Below are 24,212 nucleotides of genomic sequence, written 5' to 3' on the forward strand. Positions count from 1 at the left end.
TTTTCTAGGTAACAATAAGAGAGACAGGAGTAATGTTAAGAACAATATTTTGGACTTAACCTACTCAATATTGTAGCATATTTATCGTAACATTATTTTAAAACTACAAAACCTTTCACACTATTTTTTTCTTGGATTTGAGTTGTAAAATATGAGAAAAAATTGAATTGTATTGATAAACCATGGAGTAAAGTCTTTGTAGAATCAGAACTGGCTTTGAGGCGAATGCTCGGCTAACAATCAAGACTGAATCTCAGATGTTCATAACTCTTGCTGGCGGATCAAATTTAACAATGAAGTTTTAAGCTTATCTAAGAGTCTTTTCATACAAAACTGTGACATTTGGTGGGTGCACTTGACATGGAAATTTTTGACATGACCATCACCGATTTTGAGGATTTTTAGTGTGGGTGTTTATCCCAACAAAAAACTCTACGTCTGAAATTTTAGATTAGTGCAAAGTCGAGGGTACATTTAGGAGTTTCTCAAAGTTTACCCCTTTTCGAATGATAATCGAACTTCAGTGGGACATTACTCCACTCAAACTCAACTGATTTCAAAAATGTTACTTTTAAACATACTCAAAGGAGATATATATCCCTAAAATACCATGCAAACATTATTGCAAAAGTATTGAAAATAGCGCCCCATCTATGCTTCAAGTTTGATTTTGCCCTTTTTTTTTGGGTAAAATTAAATCTACTCATACAATAAGACTATGCAAAAAAAAAAATAGAGTAGGATCTCATAAGAAATCATTTTGATTTAGCCCTATAATTAAAAAAGATCTTATTTTTCGTGAAATAAGTGGTTTTTTTAGTATACCAAAGGTGAATTTGTTGACGTTAAAAACTTTCCTTAAAGTTATCCAAAGGAAATCTAGGATTTTTCTAGGGTGGTCATCAGTATTCTTAAGAAGCTACAATGCACACCCTGGTCTTCTAATAAAATAAAATGACAACTTTTTGTAATTACTTTTTACGGCAAATTTTTTAAAGAATTACACAGCATTTCACAGTATTTATCGGAACATTATTTTAAAATCACAAAACCTTTGAAATGATGTTTTTTTGTACGGTCTTTATCAGTAAAATATTATAAAAATATTATTTACAATGTTTATGGATTTTCTTTTATTTTGGCATCGACAAAGTATCACAGTGTTTATATAAATACAATTATGTAAAACTTATATATGTATATAAAAATAAAAAAATAAATCAATATTGGGAAAAAAAAACTTGTGACGATGTCATTAATACAACTATGGAAAAATTATATATATATTAATTTGTGTTTAAATATATATATAAAGAGGGAGATAGATAGATGGATATAAAATGTAACTAAAGGCAAGAGTGGTATAGAATAGTGATCAAAATATGAGAATAAGCTGAGCTCAATACTTTTTTTTCTTTCCTCCTATTGAGAAGAGGACTCATTTCTTTAAGAACTGTATGCTAGGGAGTCTTAATTCAGTCAAAGTGGATTATAAGATTATTTCCACCCATATAGTAACAAGAGTGTCCATTCAATACTTTGATGAAGTGGAAATAGCTTCATTATTATTGTCTAAGAAATTAAAGTCTCTAATATTGCAGAATTTGATTTATCCAATCTTTGAACACGGATATTCGCGTATACACCCCAGGTTGATTCTTTTCTGCACAGCCGATTCCCCAACTAATGACACCTGAGAGCATAAATCTTCCATCTTCTCTCTGTACAACCATTGGTCCTCCACTATCACCCTAGAATGAGCAAAATAATATCATTATTTCATTTCTTCATATGATATAAGTCAAGAGATTTGAAAATCCTCAAAATACTCGCAAGAGTAAATATGTGAACAAAGTTGCTGCTATCTGGTAATCTACAATATATTAGTAGGTTCTCTTTTATTAATGGAGCATGGGCGTTGTTTACTCATATTCGCTTGTAAGCAAGTCTTGTGGCTAAATAATACAACTCCCTCATTCCTGAAGGATAATATTATTTAATAAAATGCATGATGTAAAAAAGTAGTTCATGCCCTCAAAAAAAAAAAGAGAAGCATTTGACCAAAACATTCGAATTGTCTTTATTATTAAAAACATTCAAATATTTTTATTTTTTTAATTGCTTATTGTAATAATAATAATAATTTATTACAATAATTATATTAATTTAGAGATGTCAATAGGTTAATTAAGAAAATATTCATATTTTATTCAAATTTATGAATTTAAATATAATTTATCTAGCCTTTCAAAATATTAATGATGGATTTGGGAGAGTATTCTTACTATATTTAAATTTAAGAATTAATAAATATTGATTCCTAAATTTAATAAGGTTCGTGCGTATGCTCCAAACTTTGGTCCCTTGAATCTTTTCACTTTCCCGTTTTCCCAAAGGATATACATTTAAATCTGCATACTATTTTGAAGTAGATTTAATTAGTGTGAATAATTGGTTTGATTCAGGAGATGACATGATCATTTATAGATTGAAAGACCTAATTATTTTGCTTAAAACAATACTAATAATATATAATTCTTGGAACTTATAAAAGGAAATACAATGTTTTAGATTGCTTTGGTCAACTTTTTTTTTTCTCTCGTCCAATGTTGTGACGTCATATAATTTGACTGGGTATTGCTCAGTATCATTACTCTATATATTTGATTTCTTTAAAAATAACAAATACATATGTTTCTCACATAGAGAGCACTGTCAAAATTCTTTTAGCAGGCACCATTTTTAAAGAACCAGCTACCGACTGTCACACCACCTTGCGAATAATATATGTATTTATATAATCCGTTTGCTCAAGCCGTATTATTTTTACCTATTTGGAAAATTCGACACTTTGTCAGTTTATTTTGTATCTCACAACCTTTCCTCTAAAAAGATTGGTAGGTAGTCAATTCTTCCCAACACAATAATTACTGAGAATTGTTTACTCCTTAACTATAGATAATTCTAACTCAACCAATCACGTTCAGAACACTGATTAGGAGAAAATAAGCAGAAATATCAACAGCTAACAACGAATATATTCTAAATATTCAAACCTATATGGGAGCAAAGAGCACTATTGCTTATACAATGATTTATGTCAGCCAATATTTCGTTTCTCTATGTTACACAGAAGAACTTATTTCTTTTAATTTACGCTCAAGAAGACTTCGAAAATTTTCAGATCTCTAGATACAATAGTGAATCCATACTTCACAGGAATCTTTTCCACCAGCCGCATAGCCAGCGCATATGAATATATTCGGAATATGCTCAACATAGCCCGCAGATTTGTACATGGATTCACATCGAGTATTGTTGATGACGGGCAAATCCACTTCTTGCATGACGGAGGGAAGGGGCCCAGCTGATAAGGGGAAAAAGAAGGTTAAAATAAATAAACACATAGGTAATATCCTAGAGGTAATGATTCTTTCTATGATGAGTGATTTTCCCCTTTTCGAAAGTGCACACACACATCCTCAGGCATGGGATCAAAGACATTTACGGGTGGACTTTTATTTAATTTTAAGTTCTTAAATTTAAAAAAAAAAAAAAAAGAAATGATAAAGACTTCAAATAAAAGTATTTTCAATATTTGATTTAAAATATATAAATATCTAGCCATTATTTGATTTTAACATTTACATACATATTGACATATTTTTGGGGTTGTATTTCTACTATCATCGTTCGTAGAGAGAATACATATTTAACTAAGTATGCCATACCTTCATATAATCGCCCCCATCCTGTCACCCAAGCTGTTTCTCCAACGAGTCTACGATCATCATCAGGTATACAAATAGGAATTACATTTGGTTGGAAGGGAACAGGTTCATAGAATCTCAAAAGAGCTAAATCATATTCAAACGTCTTTGGATCGAATTTGGGATGACTTGCTACGATTTGAACTTTACGATCCAAATAGGTATGTGGCTCATCCACAGAATTTAAATCATACTCGCCCATTCTGAGTGAGAGATCATCGGGTGATATGCTGATAAAATATTTAAAAGAAATTAAGAGTTTTTTTCCTAGAGGAAAAGGATGAGAGTACTTACTTTTCAACACAGTGAGCTGCAGTGATTGCCCAATTTTCATTCAAAAGAGCACATCCACATTTGTGTAGGTAGGTTGCTGAAAAATGCAGATAAAGTACAATAAAAATAATTCGTCTTTAATGAGAAATATTGGTGGGGGGGGCTTAGCTCAAAAGTTATCAAAACCGTTATATAGTTATCTATATATGGTAAATAGGTTTAATTTATATATATACCAGCAGAGGTTGACGTGTTGCAGGAGAATAGAAACAAAGAATGAAGGTAGAAGAAAAGAGACAGAGAGAGGGATGTAGAAATAGACAAAGAGAGAAGAGAAAAGGGAAGAGACAGAGAGTTATAGAAAGAGAGAAGGTAAAGAAAGTGTTATTCTGTCATAAGGAGGTTCTTAATGTTTTGGCAGACCAAAAAATTACCAAAGGAACATTGTTGGTTATTTTATACGTCTACTTGCTCAATTTCAGATAGATTTGTTCGACCATTTTGGACTCCATGTCTGATAACACCGAAAACATACTTATAAATATACATAAGATTTTTGGGGAGCTTCAGAAACTTATAGGTTGCTCAACGCCCTCCCCTAATGGTCTAGCGACGCCACAGGTCTATAATATATTGCACGAAGGCAATGATAAACGATGACTAATTGCTTAACAAAAGGATTATAATATACTATGTAGCGTAACCATAGAATAACAAAAGAATCATACCCGTTCTCCATTGTCTTAACGATATTTGCCAAGGCCATTCTCCGTAGTCGGATGTATCTCCATTGACAATGCGTCCCTCCCGCAAACTTCCAGCAGGGTCTTTCCATGTTCTTAAAAATTTGGAATTCCTATGGGATCTGGCTCGACTGACTTTACGCCTTCGAGGTTTGGATCCTCCAATAGGAGCTGAAGAAGGACCATTTCGATGTCCATCAGGATACAACTTATTTCGATTGTTGACTTGAAACCAGGGTCGTCTTCCACAAGCTAATTGGAAATTATTGAATAATAATGGGATAAATGTTATATGGTAGGACATAAACACTTTATGCACGCACCTTCCTCGTAGTTCATTTTGGAGAGTGCTTTGACGATTTCATCAGAAGTTCGTAGCCGCTCAAAAGGAACTTTCATCTCTGACATTTCACTCAAAGCTTCCCCAATAGAGTCTTCAGGGACATTGATCGTAGGCTTGAAGGGTGTCCATGAGCCATCTGATACTAAGTTAGGCTCTACAAGTGAGGGTTTGACCTCATTGATGAGGGAATTTGGAGTTGTAGAAGAAGTGTTTTTAGTAATGGAGGGAGTAGTGTCAGGGATCGTCATTTCATCATTATCACTTGAAGGAGTCTTAAAAGGTGTAGTGGCATCCTCCTCTTTTGTTACCAAAGTGGTTGTTGATGGGATTGGAGAGGTCATTGTCGTAGTAGGGGTTATTGTCGTAGTAGTGGTCGTTGTCGTAGTAGTGGTTGTTGTCATAGTAGTGGTCGTTGTCGGAGTAGTTGTAGGGGTATTGGGTGAGGTTGCAGATGTGGTACTAGGTTCTTTCTCAGTAAGTGATTCATTATTTTTGTTTTGATACTTGGTTGAGGTTATGAAATGATTAATGGGAATGATTTTGATGAGAGACGGCGATGTTGTAGTATCCGGATAAATGAATGGTACTGTAAAAGTTGAGATTCTAGTAGGGGTCGTTGTTGATGTCCAAGGGGTTGTCGTTGTTGTTGGTGCTATCGTCGTCGTAGTTGTTGTCGTCTTCGTCGTAGTGGTTGTCGTGGTAGTAGTTGTAGTTGTCGTAGTACTTGTAGTTGTCGTCGTGGTTGTTGTAGTTGTGGTTGTTGTCGTGGTAGTAGACGTAGTGGTGATGATCGGCGACTCAGATACCTTCTTGTAAATAAACTCATTGTCAAGAATCACTTCATTAGATACCTCATTGACGGAGTTCTCTTCGAGGGATGGCTTCGGAAGCTTACAGCAGCTCCCAAAATAAAAACGATCAATACACGTTCCTAGATGAAGGCCTCCAGCTTCAACGCAATTCCAGGCAAACATGCAAACCCCCGTTTCTCTTTTGGTCTCGCTGATGCAACTTAAAGGCTGAATTTGACGATCTGTACCTTTCCAAAAGAAGAAAAAAATGTAAGATTCTTGATAATAGTAAGGAGGATTTATTATGTAGATAACAAAAAAACAATATTAATCACAAATAAAATAAAGGAGCAATCACAAAGGATTATTTTGTACTTAACCAAATATTTTATGGACTAATTTTCATCAATAAGGCATGAGTAAGGTTAATAGAAATACAAGGTTAAACCATCATGTAATCGGGCTTAGTAGAATTTTTAATTAGATGGATCGTACCAACTGCTTGGCAAGACGGGCAGATTTTGACAAAACATATACACGCGTTAGGGTATAACCTTGTATTTCTATTAACCTTGGCATCAGGATAATAAAAAAATATATATTAGCCACCAGATGCCGTGATAGTATTCAATTTAGTAATAAACAAATCAATAAACAACAACCCATTTAACTTTCATCATTATAAAATAGAAAAATAAATTAGAAAGAGAAACCTCCATCATAAGCTTGGAACACAAATCTGGAGATTCTGATGCATTATCCGTACTACAAACTCCACATTGGGAAGGAATAAACCGTAGATGAGATATTGAAGGGATGTTAGGAATTTGAATACTATCATGTCGACGAGCATTCTCTTTCTAATCTATTTTTCTATATAAAACAGGGGGGGGGTGATTGATAATAGTTTGTATACTAACATCTTCCATGATGAAGAATTATCGCCTACCTTTGGAGTAAATTGATTAAAAATGCTTAATAAAATAAATATGTATGTATCTAGTATATTTTCACTACACTAATCTTATTTCAAATGCAGAAGGTTCTCCTCTGAATTGCAGTTATTCACTTTCTACCTCCAAAAATCATAAAACATGCAGCTGATATTAACGAAGGTATTAATTGCCTTCTCCTTCTACAAAAATCCGTCTTTATTTATATATGATTGTTCATGAGCAAGGGCGGGTTGTCAACTAAGTTAACAAAGCTCATCCGTATGGGCCTTTATCTTTCTTGGAGTTGTATTGTATATTCCCCACAACACGGCGACACTCTCTAGATTGCTAACTAAAATAAGTAGAACGATCATGTTCTATTGCGGAAATTAAATTTAAACTTCTGGGTTGAGATCAAATACTCAATAATACTACTTACTATAGCTCAAGATTAAAGGAAATACAAGTTAATATCATAACGCTTTTCAAACAAAAGTTTCCACTTCCACCACGATTTTTAATACTGACCTAAAAGAGTATAACTGTTAGCCAGAGTAGCTATATATTGGCTTCCTTGACTGTTACTATTAAAGTACCGCTGTTATACTCCATGACTTCAATATCTGTCTGCCTTCCAAGTAGTCAGTACGGTATTACAAGTTATGTCAAGCCAGAATTACATGTAGGCATAACCTTGTATTTCTATTAACCTGGCTATAGTTTAGAATATTCATATACGATGTACATAATATAAAAGGAATTCAAACAGACTTTCTAGGTCAGATGGAGTGATTAATACATAATGTTTACTAAACGTAATTAATGTAACTCCCTCCAAAAAAATATATTCAAATTGGTTTATGAGCCTCTATTTGGTCTCAATATGGCCATTCAAATCGAACATATCTGATTACTTTTCGCTAGCTGTAACATAAAATGAAGATTTTTTTTCCCAAAATCTAGTTTTTGACAAAAAATTTAATTTTTGGAAAAAATTTAAAAAATTAATTTTCAAATATTAAATTTTTTTTTCAAAGAGCCACAGCTGTTCACAAAAATTTATTTTTGTTTTCCGAAAAAATTAAAATTCATATTTAAAATTTAAAAAAAAAAAAAAAAATATTACATTTAGTAACAAAAAATAATTTTTTTGAAAAAAAAAATTGAAAAATTAAATTAAGAATCAATAATTTAATTTTTGAAAAAAAAAATCAAATTTTAAATTTTCTACAAAAAGTAAAATTTCTTTAATTTGAGGGGGATACAGCCCTCCAGCCGACCCCTACAAACACACCTGAAGACCATTGTTTGAAAAAGACAAATGTAGTAATTGAGAGTCGATTTTGGATTAAAAATAATTCTATCTTGGTTTTGTGTTTACAGACAACATTTCATATGTGTATATGTTAATATTTTTGGCATCATCGTCCCTGAAGAGAAAATAAACTCAAGGATGATGATGCAGATATCTGCCATGAGTCAACCCACTTACTCCTACCTCCAACAAAGAAAGAGTACCTTGACCCAGATTCCAAAATAATAATAATTTCATGATAGAATGAGTATACAAATAATAGGAGTCAATCAAACGTTATGTAAATATACAATCATAATTGCATCGAGGAAAAGTCCTAAATCCCGAGGAATAAGCCTCAAAATAACTGTACCCTCGTGTACCTACGACAATAGTATTATTACATATTATCATTATTGGGGATTTGAGAGGGAATTAAGTTCCTAAATACATACAAAGAAAAGAGTTATAATATCAATAAATCCCATTTAAAACCATTTCCGCTGTTTGCTTATTATTTTTGTCAATGCAAGAAAAAGAAATTCATGAGTCATTTTCTTGGGTTTTTAAAGGTAATAATGATTCTTGGAAGATGGAGAAGGGGAAAAAATCTTCCTTTAGATAAAAAAAGAAAAGAAGGATAAAACCTGGTGCAATTTCAGGGACGACCTTTATACAAATCGAGTTGAAGGCGTCCAAAATCAAATGTATAAATATTTGATATCATAAAATTTTTGCTGAATAAATATAAAATACAGTTGAACACAATTTTCAGCGTTTGAACCTAAATAAAATACCCTTTGTGCTCGGCAGGTGCGCTTGCAAGGGCTAAGCTGGAGGGACTGTAGGCCTCCCCCAAAATTAAAAGAATATCTGCTTTTTACTAGAATTTTTTTCCTCCTTCGGACAAATTATGCAGCAGAGCCAAAAATTTAATATTTGAAATTTTTTTCCAAAAATTATATTTTTGGTTTATATATATTTAAAAAATTTCAATTTAAAATTTTTTCCAAAAATTTAACCCTCCAAATTTCATTTTTGAAATTTTTTTGTGGATAGCTTCGGATTTGAGTTTTTTCGAAATTTATTTCGAAAAAATTTAATATTATAATTTTTTTTTCCGATTATAGTAGTTTGTTGATATAGCCTCAAATATCCACACCTTCTTACGGCTAAGAGATTCAAACAGAATACATTATATAGGTTGTTTTATTTATAATTAGCTTAATAATTTTTTTTTAAATTATTAATATAGCTAATTACACTGCTACCGTCTTGCAAATAATCATGTTTAGTTAACTCATACCTCATTAATTTGTTCCATCAAAAATTTGGTCTAGGATTTGTAGACCGAAACCCAAATATGAAATGTTAAATCTTTAAAGAAGAAAAAACAAAATCTTCATATGAATGTGTACTCAGCAGGGCCATTGCTGGCTTTCAGGTTTGTAGTGCTGAATATAAACCAAAAATGAATGTAGAAGAAAATAGACACAAGGAGGGATGTAGAAAGATACAGAGAGAATATAAAGAAAGAAGAGAAACGAGTAGAGTTGGATCAGTCCGAGGACTGATCGCTTTACCAGTCTTTTTTTCCTACATCTTTTAGTCTTTTTTTTTAAATTATCCGTCCGATCTTTTTTACCATTCAGCGGTCCTAAGGACTGAAACATGGGTTTTTCAGTCAGTCCAACAGTCCTATCTATCTTTTTTATTTCCTTGACTCATAGCTAGGATTGAAGAATATTTTTGCTTTTTACTAAAAAAAATTTTCGAGATTTTCACAAATTATGAAGAAGAGCAAAAAATTTATAATTTTAAATTTTTTTCCAAAAAAAGAATTTTTTTGTGAATAGTTGTAGATTTTTGGAATTTTTTTTGGGAAAAATTTAATATTTAAAATTTAGCTTTTATTTTTTTTAAACAATTTAATTTGTGTGAATAGGTGTGGATTTTTGAATTTTTTTTTCAAAATATTGAAAATTTGAAATATTCTCCCAAAAAATATAATTTTTGAAATTTCTTTCCAAAAAGTATAATTTTTTTAGAGGAGCTCCAAAAGTATGGATTTTTGATTTTCTTTTAAAAATAGTTAATTTTTTCAAAAGCTTGGATTTTTTTGTGGAAGGTGTGAATTTTTTTTCAATAAATTTAATTTTCTGGGAGTAGCTAAGGAATTTGGAAAAAAAAACAGAAAAATTAAATATTTGAAATTTAATTTTCTTTTGTGAATAGCTATGAATTTTAGAAATTTTTAGAATTTTTTTTTACCAAACCATGCTCCCGTTAAAATATAATCCTGCTGACTCCCTGGAAAGTCACATCACCTTTCAGAGAATATATATTTAGTTTTCTTAGTTTATTCAGAATCCATTTTAAGAAAAGATATTCTATCTTGCTTTTGTGTTGATTGGCTACATATGTAGTGTACACATGGAGTGAAAGTTCTTTTAATCGACTGAGTAATAATAAAAAGAACTAAATATGATCTTCATATTCAACATAATTAAATGTTACTGTGAAATATCACACACAGATACATGCACACTTCATAAGTTGATATTTGATGGAAATTTCACTTTTTGACGAAAGAATATTTCCTTTTTTTTATTTCTTAGAACTTAATTTTCTTGGGAGTGACTGAGTTTTCATAACCTACCTTTTCTAAACTGAAAGTTTTTGCTGAAGAATGCACCCGTATGATAATGAGGGAGAGCAAATGACTCAGAGGTGCCCAATAGGCATGTTAAGGTCCATAGAGAACTGAATAAAAGTCTTTGAACATTTTTTGAAGACATTGCAGTAGTAGTAAGTGAAGTCCTTTTAATGTTGGAAGCTGTTATGGTCGCTGTTTATGGTTTTCCAGAATTGTTGTTGAGTTGTGAGCTGCGGATTATAATATTCAAACACAGAACCACATAAATAAACACACAAAACAAATCTGAAAGTAGAAAATAAATCCATTTAATCCATTAGTTTTCAGAGAGTGTCATAAACAATAGGCCGGTTTGCTTTTCAACCTTTTTCGAATTTCGATTACGGCTACTGCGGAAAAGATGGTATTTGGGATGGAAATAACTGAAATGTTATATTCCTACGATGTCATCATTAGTTAGTAAATCCAGCTAAAATTTTGAAAGGAAACAAAAGTATTTACTTTGTCAATAAAGATTAAAATACAACATTAATCCTTGTTTTACATAAACTAAAGATGATAGACGTTGTTATAACTTATAAAAAACATTATGATAGTTTTGTTCTAAAGCTACCACCCTATTGAGCAAAAAGAGAAATTTGAACATTCATTTCTGAAAAATGTAAGAAAAGAATGCGCGCTATACACAAATCACCATATTCCCCTAACTTTTCTCTCTTTTTTTCTCAATAAGACAAATTTATTAGAAAAACAACTTTTTCAATACTTTTTATAGGTCAGAGAAATGTCTATCTAAACTATTTAATGCAAAATAACTAAAAATATGTTCTTAGTATCTATATTCACTAAGTAAAGAGTGTTTGCCATTTTTTATTATTTGAACGAGATGTGCTGTCTAAAGTGGGCAATTTACTCTAATTCTCATACTATCTGACAACATTTTTGGTACTACCCATGATTGAAATTCGAAAAGTTGACAAGCAAACTCAAGATCATATAAATCTTAATACACTTATTTTTCTTTAAAAAACTTTGGAAATCATTTTGCAAAATAAAGTAATTTTATACACACATATCAGGATGGGAAAAGGTGTTCATATATTTGACAAATTTGCTATCTATTTTTTTTTGTCTCATTGTGGATGATTTTATCATCTGACAAGCTGCCTGTTATCTCTTACACTTGTACAAATATATTAAGTATAAATATATTATTCTAATCTTAAGATATGTCTGTGGTAAATATGATATTATATATTATTTAAATAATGTACATAACTCATTGTCTTATGAAAGATCCTGTTTTCACTTTTTGTTTCTTTATTTCATATAATTATGAATGTAATTATAATTTGTATAATGATCTCTCTACTTGGAATTGAAAATTATAGAGGAGGGGAGGGGGATCAATTCAACAACTCGGAACTTTCCCCCCTCTCTTAAAACCTCTTCTTTAAGGGAGCCTCATGATCTTGTAAGGATTTGAACATACAGGGTGTGCATGTTATGTAACCGCCACTTTGACCCGCTCTCCTGGGCTTGTTTAAACTACACCAGTTGCTAAAAAAATGGGATCAATGGATGAAATCGTTGTCCAAAATATTGGGAAAAGGCGCGGAACCCTCCTTGCAATTCGCGTCGGGAGCGACAACATAGCAATTGCTCGAACTATGGGAATCAGCGAGACGATCGTCCCAAAGGTTAGAAGGAAATTGGAGGCCCTTAAAGGTCATGCAATCAAAATTCCCTGCGCACGTTGAGTGCCAAGTCATACTTACTCATGTGTTCCCCTTTGGTCACCAAGGTGAAGCCCTGGGTTGATATGGTTACCAATGGGAGGCCTTACATGTGGCAGCAGGACTTTGAAGAAAAAAGTATCAAATGGCTCTAAACTCACTGGATCTGAATAGGATGTATTTTTTTTTGTATGGGGTTATGATCCAACGACAAACCAACCAAATCCCCTGTAACACCAAAGATGCACTTTTCTGTTCGATTTAGAAGGAATTACAGGATTCACCAAGGGAACAAGTGGCTTGTATACGAGACAGTAATTGAGGCTGGGAGTTTTTCTTCATTAATCTGATATCAAGTTGGAGAGCAAAATTGAGTTTGAAAAAAAAAATCCTTTTTGTGGTACAGATAGCTTGCACACCCTGTACGTAAGATATTATGCATATATTTGTAATATAAATAAATATATTAAACCTTTTGGCCCTCATTTATGGTGAATAGACTTAACCCTATTTATAATATTTTATTTTATTTATCCTTTGTTGTCTTATACACAATAGAATAATAATACTCACCGTAATTTCATACACCCCCCTTCCCCCTCAATACTACTCTGATTCCAAACACTATGGTAGTAATGGTGACAATATTAATCTATTTGCTACGTTTTATTAGGTATTAGACTCAATGAAAAGAAAGAGCAAATAACACAGAGTGAGAGAGAAAGGGGAACTACCAGTAAATAATTGTTTGATTGGAGTGTTGCCAAATCCAATCTCTCTCCTTTTAACCATGTACCAAATGGTCGCGGAGAAAGAAAAAAAAGAGAGCAAATAAAGAGAAGAGCTGGCTCCTGATGACTCCAATATTTACTCCTCTCGGATGAAGTTAATGATAGATAATAAGGAAATAAAGTCAGCAATAAAAGCACAGAGAATAGGATGATGCTCTGTTTGACGACTTTTTTCGAACTTTGATAACGGCTAGTTCGGAAAAGTTGTCATGCTGAAAAAAAAGTAATGTATGCAAAATTTCATTGTCCTACAATTAGTGTTGTGTTGGTCCATATTTAGGACCAAGGATTGGGGTCTAGTCCGGTCCCATTTGTCGGTCCTTAAAGAAGGCAAATCGATCCCTCATAACGTCAATGAAGGTGTTTTTTTTAATTATTCCGTTATATAATAGAATAGTTATATAAAAAAGTATCAATATAATATGTCCATATAATGATGAAAAAAGAATATCTTTTCAAGATAGTTGCAATAATCTTAATACAAATTTCATTTGTCTTATTCATTTTGCTTTTAAAATATCGATATTCTTATGAAAAATTCCAAGAACCGGTTCCAAGACTGGACTGAATCAATAAGGACCGAGACAATATCTTTTGGTCGCACATCTACTTCAATGTTTGGGAGGACCAAAAATATATTTATTTCGTCAATTAAGATTTTAATTAAGACTGCAAAAAATAATTGTTTTACATTAATTAACTATGACAGCCATTATTCTAACCCATATAAAATATTTATAAAGTTTTTTTTCTAAAGCAACCCTATGGCGCAACATATCATAAAAAAATGGGATCTTTCCTTTATGAAAATGTAAAAAAAAGAAAGCGTACTATACGTGGGTCATCAAACTTTCATAACTTTTTTATGTTTTGATGATACAAAAGACAATTTTATATTTGATAAAATTCAACACTTTTTTATAGGCTAAAAGAATGTTTATCAAAATTATTTTATCCAAAATAATTAAAAAGGTATTTTTAGTATGCAAATTAACTAAGTCAAAGTATTTGGGTCTTTTGTTAATTGAATAGAAATGTGCGACCTAAAGATGACCTCGTTGGACAATAACATTTTGTATTCGTCATTGTTTTACCATGATTACTTTTCCGAACTAGCTCTTTTCGAAATTTGAAAAAAGTTGAAAATTAAACCGCAAAAAAACAACGACCCTTTTCCCTCATTAAAAAAACCTCTCTCTTTGGAAATAAACCTTCCTGGAAATCATCATCCTAATCAACTAACGCATAGATAATTAATATACATTATTATTATGTGTATATTCACGCTTTCACTTGTTTAGTATCCAATAACATACATACACTTACGTGACCACATCAAGCACACATGATATCTGTGACTGTTTAGTGACGAAGCATGTAGAGTTCAATCTATCCATGGATTATTGCAATGATATGTGATCTTTAAAGTACCTTTATCTTAACCCTTCCTATTCGTAAAAGAGAAAAAAATCGGTTGTTTATACAGGGTACGTAAGGTATCTGTTCCCAAAAAATGATTTTTTTTTTCAAATGAAATTTTTTCTCCACCCAGTAATCAGATTAAAAATGATAAAACCAGACTCTGAAATCTTGATGGAATCTGATTTTTTAATTAAATTAAATCACTTCCAGCCTCCATTACAGTCTCTTTACGAGGCTGAAAGCGCGTGCAGGCCTTTTTCACTTGATCGTCTTGTAAACCTATGGAATTCCTTCCTTATCCGACAGATGAGTTTTGCCTTTGGCGTTGTAGGGGGTTCGGTTGTTTTGTAGATCAATCGCACACCACACAAAAAAATCCATCCGATTCTGATCCAATAAGTTTGAAGGCCAAAAGTCCAACAAGATGAAGTCGTTGTTTGAGACATTTTCGAGGTATGGCAGGGAGCTGAGTCATAGTGATTCATGTAACGAGAGTCTCTCTGAGTCCCAAAGGTCAATCAATTTTTATGTTGTCGCTCCCGGAGCGGATTTCAAGGAGGCCTCCCTCCCTTTTCTAAATATTTGTCAATTGATAAAATTTTTACAACCGGTGCAGCATTGTTAACTATCTAACAAAAAAAAATCAGCCTCCTAAGTGTCTGCCTTTGCCCAAGAGAGTGTGCCAATGTGGGGCCATAGATAGCTAACAATTCTTTTCGACCGTGAACCTATACATCCGTAGCTTAATTGTAGCAAAAAGAAACATTAAAAAAACAACTTTAAATCAGTTGGTAGTTGGAAAAATCCTCAACTAACAGCCAAATACAGTGCAAATTTTATTAAATGAGGTAACACCATGACTATTTTTCATTGAATATCTGGTACTTTTATTGTACCTTGAATCCTTTCCTTCAAAAAGAAATAGAAAAAGGCTCAAAATCGATTTGGAGTACTGACCTAATTTTCCCAAAGTATTGAACCAAATTAAATAATTCCCTAGAACTGCTTGCAGTTTAACAAGAGATAATTCAAATTCAAGAAATCAACCTTATCCACAAAAAAAAATAAAAAAAATAAAGAGTTGACGAACAAAATAAAGTACTAATTTTGTATGAGTGAGGTAACGGCTTAACTACTTTACATTTACTACTCGGGTAATGTCTTTCTCTATATTATATATTGCAACCTTTCCTAAAAAAAAAAACAAAAAAAGGTTAAAAAGTTAAAAATCCTGTTGGTAATTGGGTAATTAATTATTGTTAATAAATGTTGGGAATTTTTGTACAGTTCTTAACATGAGCTGAGTCTGTACTGTTCAAAAAACTAATAAGTTGTGGAAACATTGAGAGCTAACAAAAAATACTCAGTAAATTTTCATGGTCTTTGAATGACGTCATGATTTAAGCATTAAAAATGATTTTAGCAAATCTGTGGTCCATTCTTTTTAGCAATTGTCAGGCTCTGCAAATACTGAGAGAATTTATTCTACTCAATTTGAAGGGAGTACCAGAAAAGAAACCACTCGAAATCTAAAATGTTTATTTATATCTGCAAGATACAACTTTTCTAGATAAAGAAAGAGGAATCAAAAAAATATGTTACTTTACGAAATGATGCAATTGAGTCTCCTTACATATGTAGTTTTAAGTGCTCAAATCCAAACATCAATCAAGAATGCAAATTTTAAAGGAAAAAAAATTCAAAGAATGTTGAGACACTCAAGCCTAATTTACTCTTGATTGCATTCATATTTGTCGAGGAGAAATATTCCGCATGGAATTTGAACAAGTAGGTCAGTAAGTTTGCAAAAAATAAATAACCGCACATATGATCCTACTAGTTTTTCATTTTACATAGGTACTATGTTGCAATGGGTACAACATTTGATAACTAACTAAAACCCTCAAACAAAGGAAGAAATTGTTATGCAAAAGGATAGCATATCATGTATGGAATAGCTACCTTTCATCTTTTGTGTTTTATCAACACCCTTAATTAATTAATTATATAAATAGGTTTGTTCTATATTTATACTAGCAGGGGGGAGACCGCGATGCAAGGTTGAAAAAAAGCATAGACGTACCGGAGGTCAGACTATTTTAAGCCCGACAATACAGATACCTGTGTGTCAGTGTACGTGTTCAAATTACCAAAAGAACAACTCAGTTAAATATGAATCAGTTTTATTGTAAATAAAATCAAAAACAATACCTTAGAGGCAACAATTTTGTTCGGCCTGCCTACCAGGCAAATACGAAAAAGTGCAGAAAATCGGGCAATGCATTTCGCTCTTTTGAGTGCCAAAGCACTACTTGGCAATAAATTGTAAGTGGAGAACCAATTCTCAGAGACAACTTGAGAGCAATAGTTTTGTCCTTTGTAGCAAGATATGGTGCTTTTGCATTGAAAATACCAATAATGGGATGTGATTCCTGGGACCAAGCTATTGAGATTGTCAAATATAAATTGTCGGATTCAACAAGATATAGAACTACTTTAAATCAATTGTCCGGACGTATGAACACTTTCATCTAGGGAGACCAATGGATTGATTTTTATATTTTTTAGTGTTTATTGTCGGAATCTTTAACTGCTTTTAGGTGTAGATTTTGGCAAGGAGTACTAATTTTAAGCTAAAATCCTTATTTATGTTAAGACAACGCAATTCCTCCTAGCAATTTCATATAATAATATTTTATGTTTTGTATATACATATATGATGTGAATAAACATAAAATAAAAAGTTATTATTTTGTAATCATTTTTCACTCGACACTAAATTATGCAACCAAGAGACATCAATAATTATCAAGAAGCCAATGATCGTGAGCCTCATTTTCTTTTGCACATTCGTTGATTATCTCCTCGTATATTTGATTGTGAGGTAATGACGTTGCATGTGGCTACTCCTTTATGATCAATTTGATATAGTACCGCAAGGCTCCCGCAACGAATTTCAGAGTGGGGGGGGGGGATTCATATAAATTTGCACCCCTCCTCCTCCGTTGCAGAAGCTTTCTACTCCGGCCAATCTAGTACCGGATTATCGAACAGCACTCATTGATGGATAAATACATCTAATAATAAAATATGAGGACATATTCAAATAATACTATGTGGAAAAAATTAGATTTTCCTTTCATTTCAACAATAAATAAGAAAGCGTTGAAGGTCATCGTCGTGTCCTATAGGCTGTATGATTACTCTACTACAGCACGTAGGTATGAATACAGACGGGGAAGAAAATAAAAGAATAAAAAATGACATGACATGATAACATCCAACACACACACTCAGTCCTCACAACCAACCAACTTTCTCCGATTTTTATATACATATATCTTTCAGAAGGAAGAAACCAACGGTACATGTGGTATGAGATGGTTGGACAATAACAACAACATGGACTCGGGCGAGCTCTCATCTTTGTGTCACGTTGTATATTCTGTGTGAGTGTGTGTGAAGATCAGGAGATCTACCAACAACATGTTGTGTAGACTGAACAGCCACACTTACAATGAACCATGAAAAGATAATGAAAGTGAAAATCAAACATCATAAAAATATTTAAATGTCGTTTTCAAAAAGAAAAAGAAGACGGGGAAGAAATAGAAATGAAGGAATGGCTCAACCTATCAAATGAGAAGAGATGAAGTTTAAATGCATTTTAGTTATACATAATCTATAGATAATAAAAATTTCTATTTTATATTCAATCACGTTTTGCTTTTTCTTTTAATACTATTTGGAACAAGGTATGCATAACGACTAAAAAAAGAAGGAAAATACTGAAGGGTTAAAAAGTTATATCTTTGAAAAATATATCAAAAAATATCAAGTCATGAAACATAAAAAGGAGTATGAAACAAGCAAATAAATTGCCTTCCTATATAGAAATGGCACACTTGAGAATACATTGAAACTACTTACTAATATATACTAATGACCGTTGACCTATACTTTGTATAAACTGTGACTTATATAAGCAAATTGTACAATTTTGAAAATAAAGAAGATTTATTTTATATGTATTAATGGTGTAATTTCTCATTATTTTAATCAAAATTACTAATCATTACTTATTAATAATTTGTGGCACATAATCCACTTCAAGTGTTTACAGTTTTATTACACATAAAAACATAATAACCCAGTAATTTTAATAAATTAAAATGATATGATAGGTCTTAATTAATTGTTTTACTGTGAGTGGGGCCTGACGGAAAACTCTCAACAATGGGCCGGTTATATTCAATAAATTCCCTCTTTCCCCTAATTAAAACTAAGCAATATTCGGCAATATTAAGTAATATGGTCAATTCGGGCAATATTTTGACAGCTAGTACCAAAAATTCGACCAAATGTGAGATCCCCCCCCCCACACACACACCAAATACCATCTCATACGCCTGAGGCAACGACCATATGATGTGTCCTTTTATTCGATTCATGTGCAATGCACAGGGTCCCTATTTCATTATACCCAAGGGGAAGAGCCAAGTGCAAATACCTCGCATGCTCTTCTAAAACTAGCACGTCAGTTGGTGCTATAATTACGTATAATAAGGGCGTCCATAGGATTTTTGGATTGATGGTGGTGGAGGCTTACTATTTGGAATTTTTTGGGGGAAAATATTCGAAAAACTGAATATTTAAAAAAAAGAAAAAAAATGGAGGGAAAATTGAATTTAACAAAGACAAAAACAAAATTTTTTTTTTTTTTTTTAAATTTCCAATATTAAGTTATTTGGAGTTTTCTTCAAAATTCATAGTTACTTATAAGAAATTCAATTTTTGAAAAAAAAATTGAATACTAAATTTACAGGAAAAAAATTCAAATATAATTTTTTTCTGGAAAAAAATCTCAGAAATCCACAGCTGGTGAAAAATTTTTACAATAGTTTAATTATTTGGTATTATAAATTCAAAAATCCATAACTGCTGACAATAAATTGAAAAATTAAAGGAAATTTGAAGTAGTATTTAAAAAAAAAAATCAAATATTGAATTTTCTAGAAAGAAGCAAACGTTCCTTTATTTTTTTAGGGGGGGGGGGCTATATCCCTTCTAGTCCACTCCTTGTGAACACCCTGAATCATATAATTGAAGCACTCTAAGACAAAGAAATGACAACTTGTACAATCTTCAATTTGTACACATTCTTACAAAAAAAAAAAAAAAAAAAAAAAAAAAAAAAAAGAGGAGAAATGGAATGAACAAAAAATTATTATTACTAATATTATTTGAGTTCAAACAACTAATAACCATGAAGAAAGAATTGGTGCTGAAAAAGAAATTTCACAAACTTTTTCCCACAAATACCTAATTACCTTTTTGATTTTGCCAATTATATATTGTATATATTTCTCAAAGTGCATTATTCAAATAGCCTTTTCACCTTAGAGTATATACATATTATACATTTAAACACTCAATCTTACATAGAGACAACATTTCCTACTAAGTTTTATGAATCTGTTTTCATACACAAAAAAAAATAATAAGACCAATTCTCATTAGAAATTCTTTAAAAAAAACAAAAAAATAAGGCATGATTTTTTATCAAACATACACTTACTTATGTTATTCAATTTATATCATATTAGTCATAAATGAAAATAGGAATTCACAAGTCATTCCGTTCTTGTATGAAAAACTACTGATTGAAACCAGAAGAAGCGTTGATAACTATCAATTATAAGCATAATTAGAGTGTCTCAAATTTTACAAATTTTCAAGTACGAGTTTATTATAAGATTCGGCAAAATCTATTCTCTTATCCCAGATATGATTGTAAATAAATTACAAAGTCATTCCAAATCGGCAAGAAAATACTGCTGATTTAAAAATCTAGAAGCGGAAATTGATAATTTAATATCTGTAATTTTTTAACTAAAAAATTAAATTTTTTGTGAACAACTTTGTATTTTTGAAATTTTTTCCAAAAAAATTAATATTTAGAATTTAATTTTGGAAATTTTTAATTGGGACTGTAGACTCATATTAATATAAGGATTTTTTTTTTGGACAAGGAAAAATTATCGCTGAAGAAAAAATATAATGGGGTCAAATTTTTTTTGTAGGATTTCTATTAGTAAAAAAAAGTGGTTTGACAAAATTATGCAATGGAGCAAATTTTAACAAAAAATTCAAAAAACAAAGCCCCCTCCCGAAAACAATCATGCCGAATGCCCTGCAGGCTCATATAAGTATTTTATTTTGTGGAGGGGTTAATTTTGGATTTTTTTTGAAAAAAAATATCCAAAAAATAAATTTTTAATATTATTTTTTTGGAAAAATGCTGAGCAGCTTACAAAAAAATTCCAAAATCCATAGCTGTTAACGGAATTTCAAAAGTTAATTTTAGTTTTAGTTTTTAATTTACAGCTGTCAACAAAAAAAAATTCAAAAAATTAAATATTTTGGAAAAAAATTCAAAAATTAAATTTGAAATATTACATTTTTGGAGAAAAACTATAAATTAATAGCTGTTTACAGAAAATTAAATTATTTGTAAAAAATTTTATAATTAAGTTTCGAATATTATATTTTTTTTGAGGCTTCATCCTCTCCAGCCCACGCCCCGCGGAGACCCCTGTGATAATTTCTTATTTAAAAAATATAAGAACAAATTGAAAAAATATCGATAGATACACTCATGAAGAAGGGGTTTTCGTCTTAGATATTCAATATTAATCATTAATAGGTACCCCTAACTACTGCTGTTGTATATACAGCCCGTACAGAAAGTTGAAAACAGTGTCAAGGACAAAGAAGAAAAGTGGTAGAAAGATGTATAAGTTTGGGCGAGTGTGGTCCTCTTAGGTTAATGTGTTGACTCTCATATGCATCAACGGTTTCATATATTATACATACATATACATGTTTGTCTAAAATAGAAAAAAAAATAAAAAATGAAAAAGAACAACATAGCAGTGACAAGAAAGGGACACGTGTATTTTTTTGAATACAATGTACCTAAGTTGTTGTTACCTATTTTACTTTCATTTACGCGACTCCCACTAATTCCAAGAATTTAAAAAATATTAATTTCACTTTTTCTTCTCTATAAATATATTTTCTTTGAACGTCAGCTAGCAACTAACAATAGTATAATACTATAGATCATACGACCCTCGTTCCTCCGGACATGTACACATTTTGCATCCTCTACAACGACTTTGAGGTCTTTAAAAAAATCAAAATATGAAGGGAAAACATTAAAAATTTACTGAAATAAAAGAAATACTTTTTGTAATTTAAAAATAAGATCCAAAATATTTTGTTTCAACAAGAATTGATCATATTTTAGATTGGAGATCAAAATATGGGAACTCTTAGGCACTTATATTTTGATCGGGAGAAGGTTGATTAATATTCTTAAATGTAGTTATAATGGAAGAAATATGCAACAACAAATTTTGATTCTTTCATCTTTTAAAATGATATCTTTTAAGGGTTGTGTTTTGTAACAAAAGCAACGATTTTCGTATCCTATTTTTACTATAAGTGGATATTCAAATTTTACTTATTTGTTTCACAAAGAACTGAACATTTCCTTAACGTTTATATCCACACACCAAATAGAAGATGTAAAGAGAGGACATGCCCAGGGAAAGAAGGACGGTTTACCAGCCTTAGATTACATGTACATCATAGGCCCTAATATTCCATCATCTTCTTTTTTTCTATTGATATATCAAATTAATATCAAACACTGGATACTAAGGCTGAAAGTTTGTATGTATGTGCGTAGCATATGGTATGTTCCTTTAGTACCTTTGCAAATCCGTTAATCATTGACAACTCTTTAGAAGCAGGAGTAGTGAATACTAATAAATATAATACATGTATTAAACATGAAACAAATGACGCAAGGAAAAGAAATTATAACTGTGATATTAGGTTGTTAAGATGTTGCTTATTTACATTTTATATTTTCAAGAAAAAAAAACGAATCATTCTGCATATTATGTGGAGATGAAACGGTCAAAAGACTTATTTCTGACGACATGAGCAACATATAAGGACTCTCAATGGTAGGGCAAATGCACATTTTGATTCAATAATATAATCCTATGGGTATATATATATAGAATTTTCCCTTTCAATATTTTTATCCCATCGTTATTTATCCCTGGTTCGAATGGGGGAGATTAGAAGCCTTAGTTTCAGGAGAAGAAAACAGGTTTTCTTCACCCATGCTGAATGTAGATGGCAAAAAGTAGATATAATAATATATTGGCATACAGAGATAATATTTAAATGACTTACTCCTATCCTAAGATTGATAATTAATTTGTGATGACTTATTTCCACCGTTTTTTTATCTTCTCATCATTGGAGAAACCCCTTGGAGATGCTGATGAAGGATGACAGTGGAGGAATAAAATAACAACTGTGATTGATTGTTGTAGTGAAGGTCTTCTTCTTAGGTGGTGATGATGATAATCCCCTCCATTTCTATTCGCGTTTTTTATTTATTGATAAAATATGAAATGAAATGTATAATAATGATCACTACTAATTATGTTGTTTGATTCACTTAAAATAGGTGACTGGGTCGTTCCTCTCTCTCCTCCTCTGGTAACTAAATCAACTATCTCTGTTTTCCGAAAACCAAGTATTCAAAACAAAAAATTTCTATTTTTCTTATAGTTTTATTTGATATTTTAAGACAAAATATCAAGGAGCGTGCTCCTCCGCGCACACAGGTGAAACATGCTGGAAGAGAAACTGTTTCTTGAATGTACAGTGTGTACTATGTACATAATATATAAATATATGTACAACATTCGGGTAAGTTTTTTTTTTTTCATTCTTCATATTTTTTAAAGTAAATTACAGAGCGAATTTTCACTTTTCAAACCAAGACATGAAAGTAAAAAATACAAACAACAGAATCTTCATACATCCTACATAGGTAGCTGCTGCCTATATATTATATTCATGTAGGTTGAAAAGGATAATACATAATTGTTATAGGGATGAAACTTTGTCGTCACAGGTGAAGAAGATTCCATTTTTCTACTAATAATCTCATCCATGGAAGGACGTTCATGTGTAGGACTGCTGAACAGAGTTTTTAACTCTGCTTTTCTCTAAAATTGGGAATTCCTCTAGAATGACAAATCTATTAGACCCAAGGTCAAGAGAGAATTATACATATTATACTGAGTGGTCCATTAAAGTCTGAACACTTTTAATTTTAAACATCAACAAGATATAATTTATTAATTAACAATATAGTTTCAACAAAATGAATACTATAAAAACATGGATGTTCATCTGAGCTCATTTAATCATTAATGTAGCTGCCCTTAGCGGCAATGATGGCTTCATTTAGAGGGTGGTGAAAGAGATGGTACCCACCGTAGATGAAGTACTCTGTCACAGCATCCTAGTGATGGCTGACAGTGGCTTTGAGGAGCTCGGTGTTTGGATGATGGACACTGCAG

The 24,212-nt window shown here is 31.6% G+C and overlaps 1 protein-coding gene across 3 annotated transcripts; it reads right to left on the bottom strand.

Annotated features, from left to right (window-relative positions):
• Positions 1 to 1,126: 1,126 nt before the first annotated feature.
• Positions 1,127 to 23,492, bottom strand: Np (serine protease notopleural). Of its 3 annotated transcripts, none has more exons than XM_040714724.2 (8): positions 23,029 to 23,492; positions 10,809 to 11,090; positions 5,110 to 6,162; positions 4,772 to 5,038; positions 4,065 to 4,140; positions 3,732 to 4,000; positions 3,213 to 3,367; positions 1,127 to 1,751 (listed from the first exon to the last, which is right to left on the bottom strand). In XM_040714724.2, exons 2-8 carry the CDS (start codon positions 10,945 to 10,947, stop codon positions 1,590 to 1,592), a joined length of 2,121 nt encoding a protein of 706 aa, XP_040570658.1. In that variant the 5' UTR covers positions 10,948 to 11,090; positions 23,029 to 23,492; the 3' UTR covers positions 1,127 to 1,589. The 3 variants fall into 3 exon arrangements, with proteins under 3 accessions (XP_040570658.1, XP_040570657.1, XP_071745859.1); XM_040714723.2 differs by having other exon boundaries at positions 5,110 to 6,168; positions 23,029 to 23,408; XM_071889758.1 differs by lacking the exon at positions 10,809 to 11,090 and having other exon boundaries at positions 5,110 to 6,168; positions 23,029 to 23,383.
• Positions 23,493 to 24,212: the final 720 nt, after the last annotated feature.

This window comes from Lepeophtheirus salmonis, chromosome 6, assembly GCF_016086655.4.
Source record: "Lepeophtheirus salmonis chromosome 6, UVic_Lsal_1.4, whole genome shotgun sequence".
Classification (NCBI taxonomy): Eukaryota; Metazoa; Arthropoda; class Copepoda; order Siphonostomatoida; family Caligidae; genus Lepeophtheirus; species Lepeophtheirus salmonis.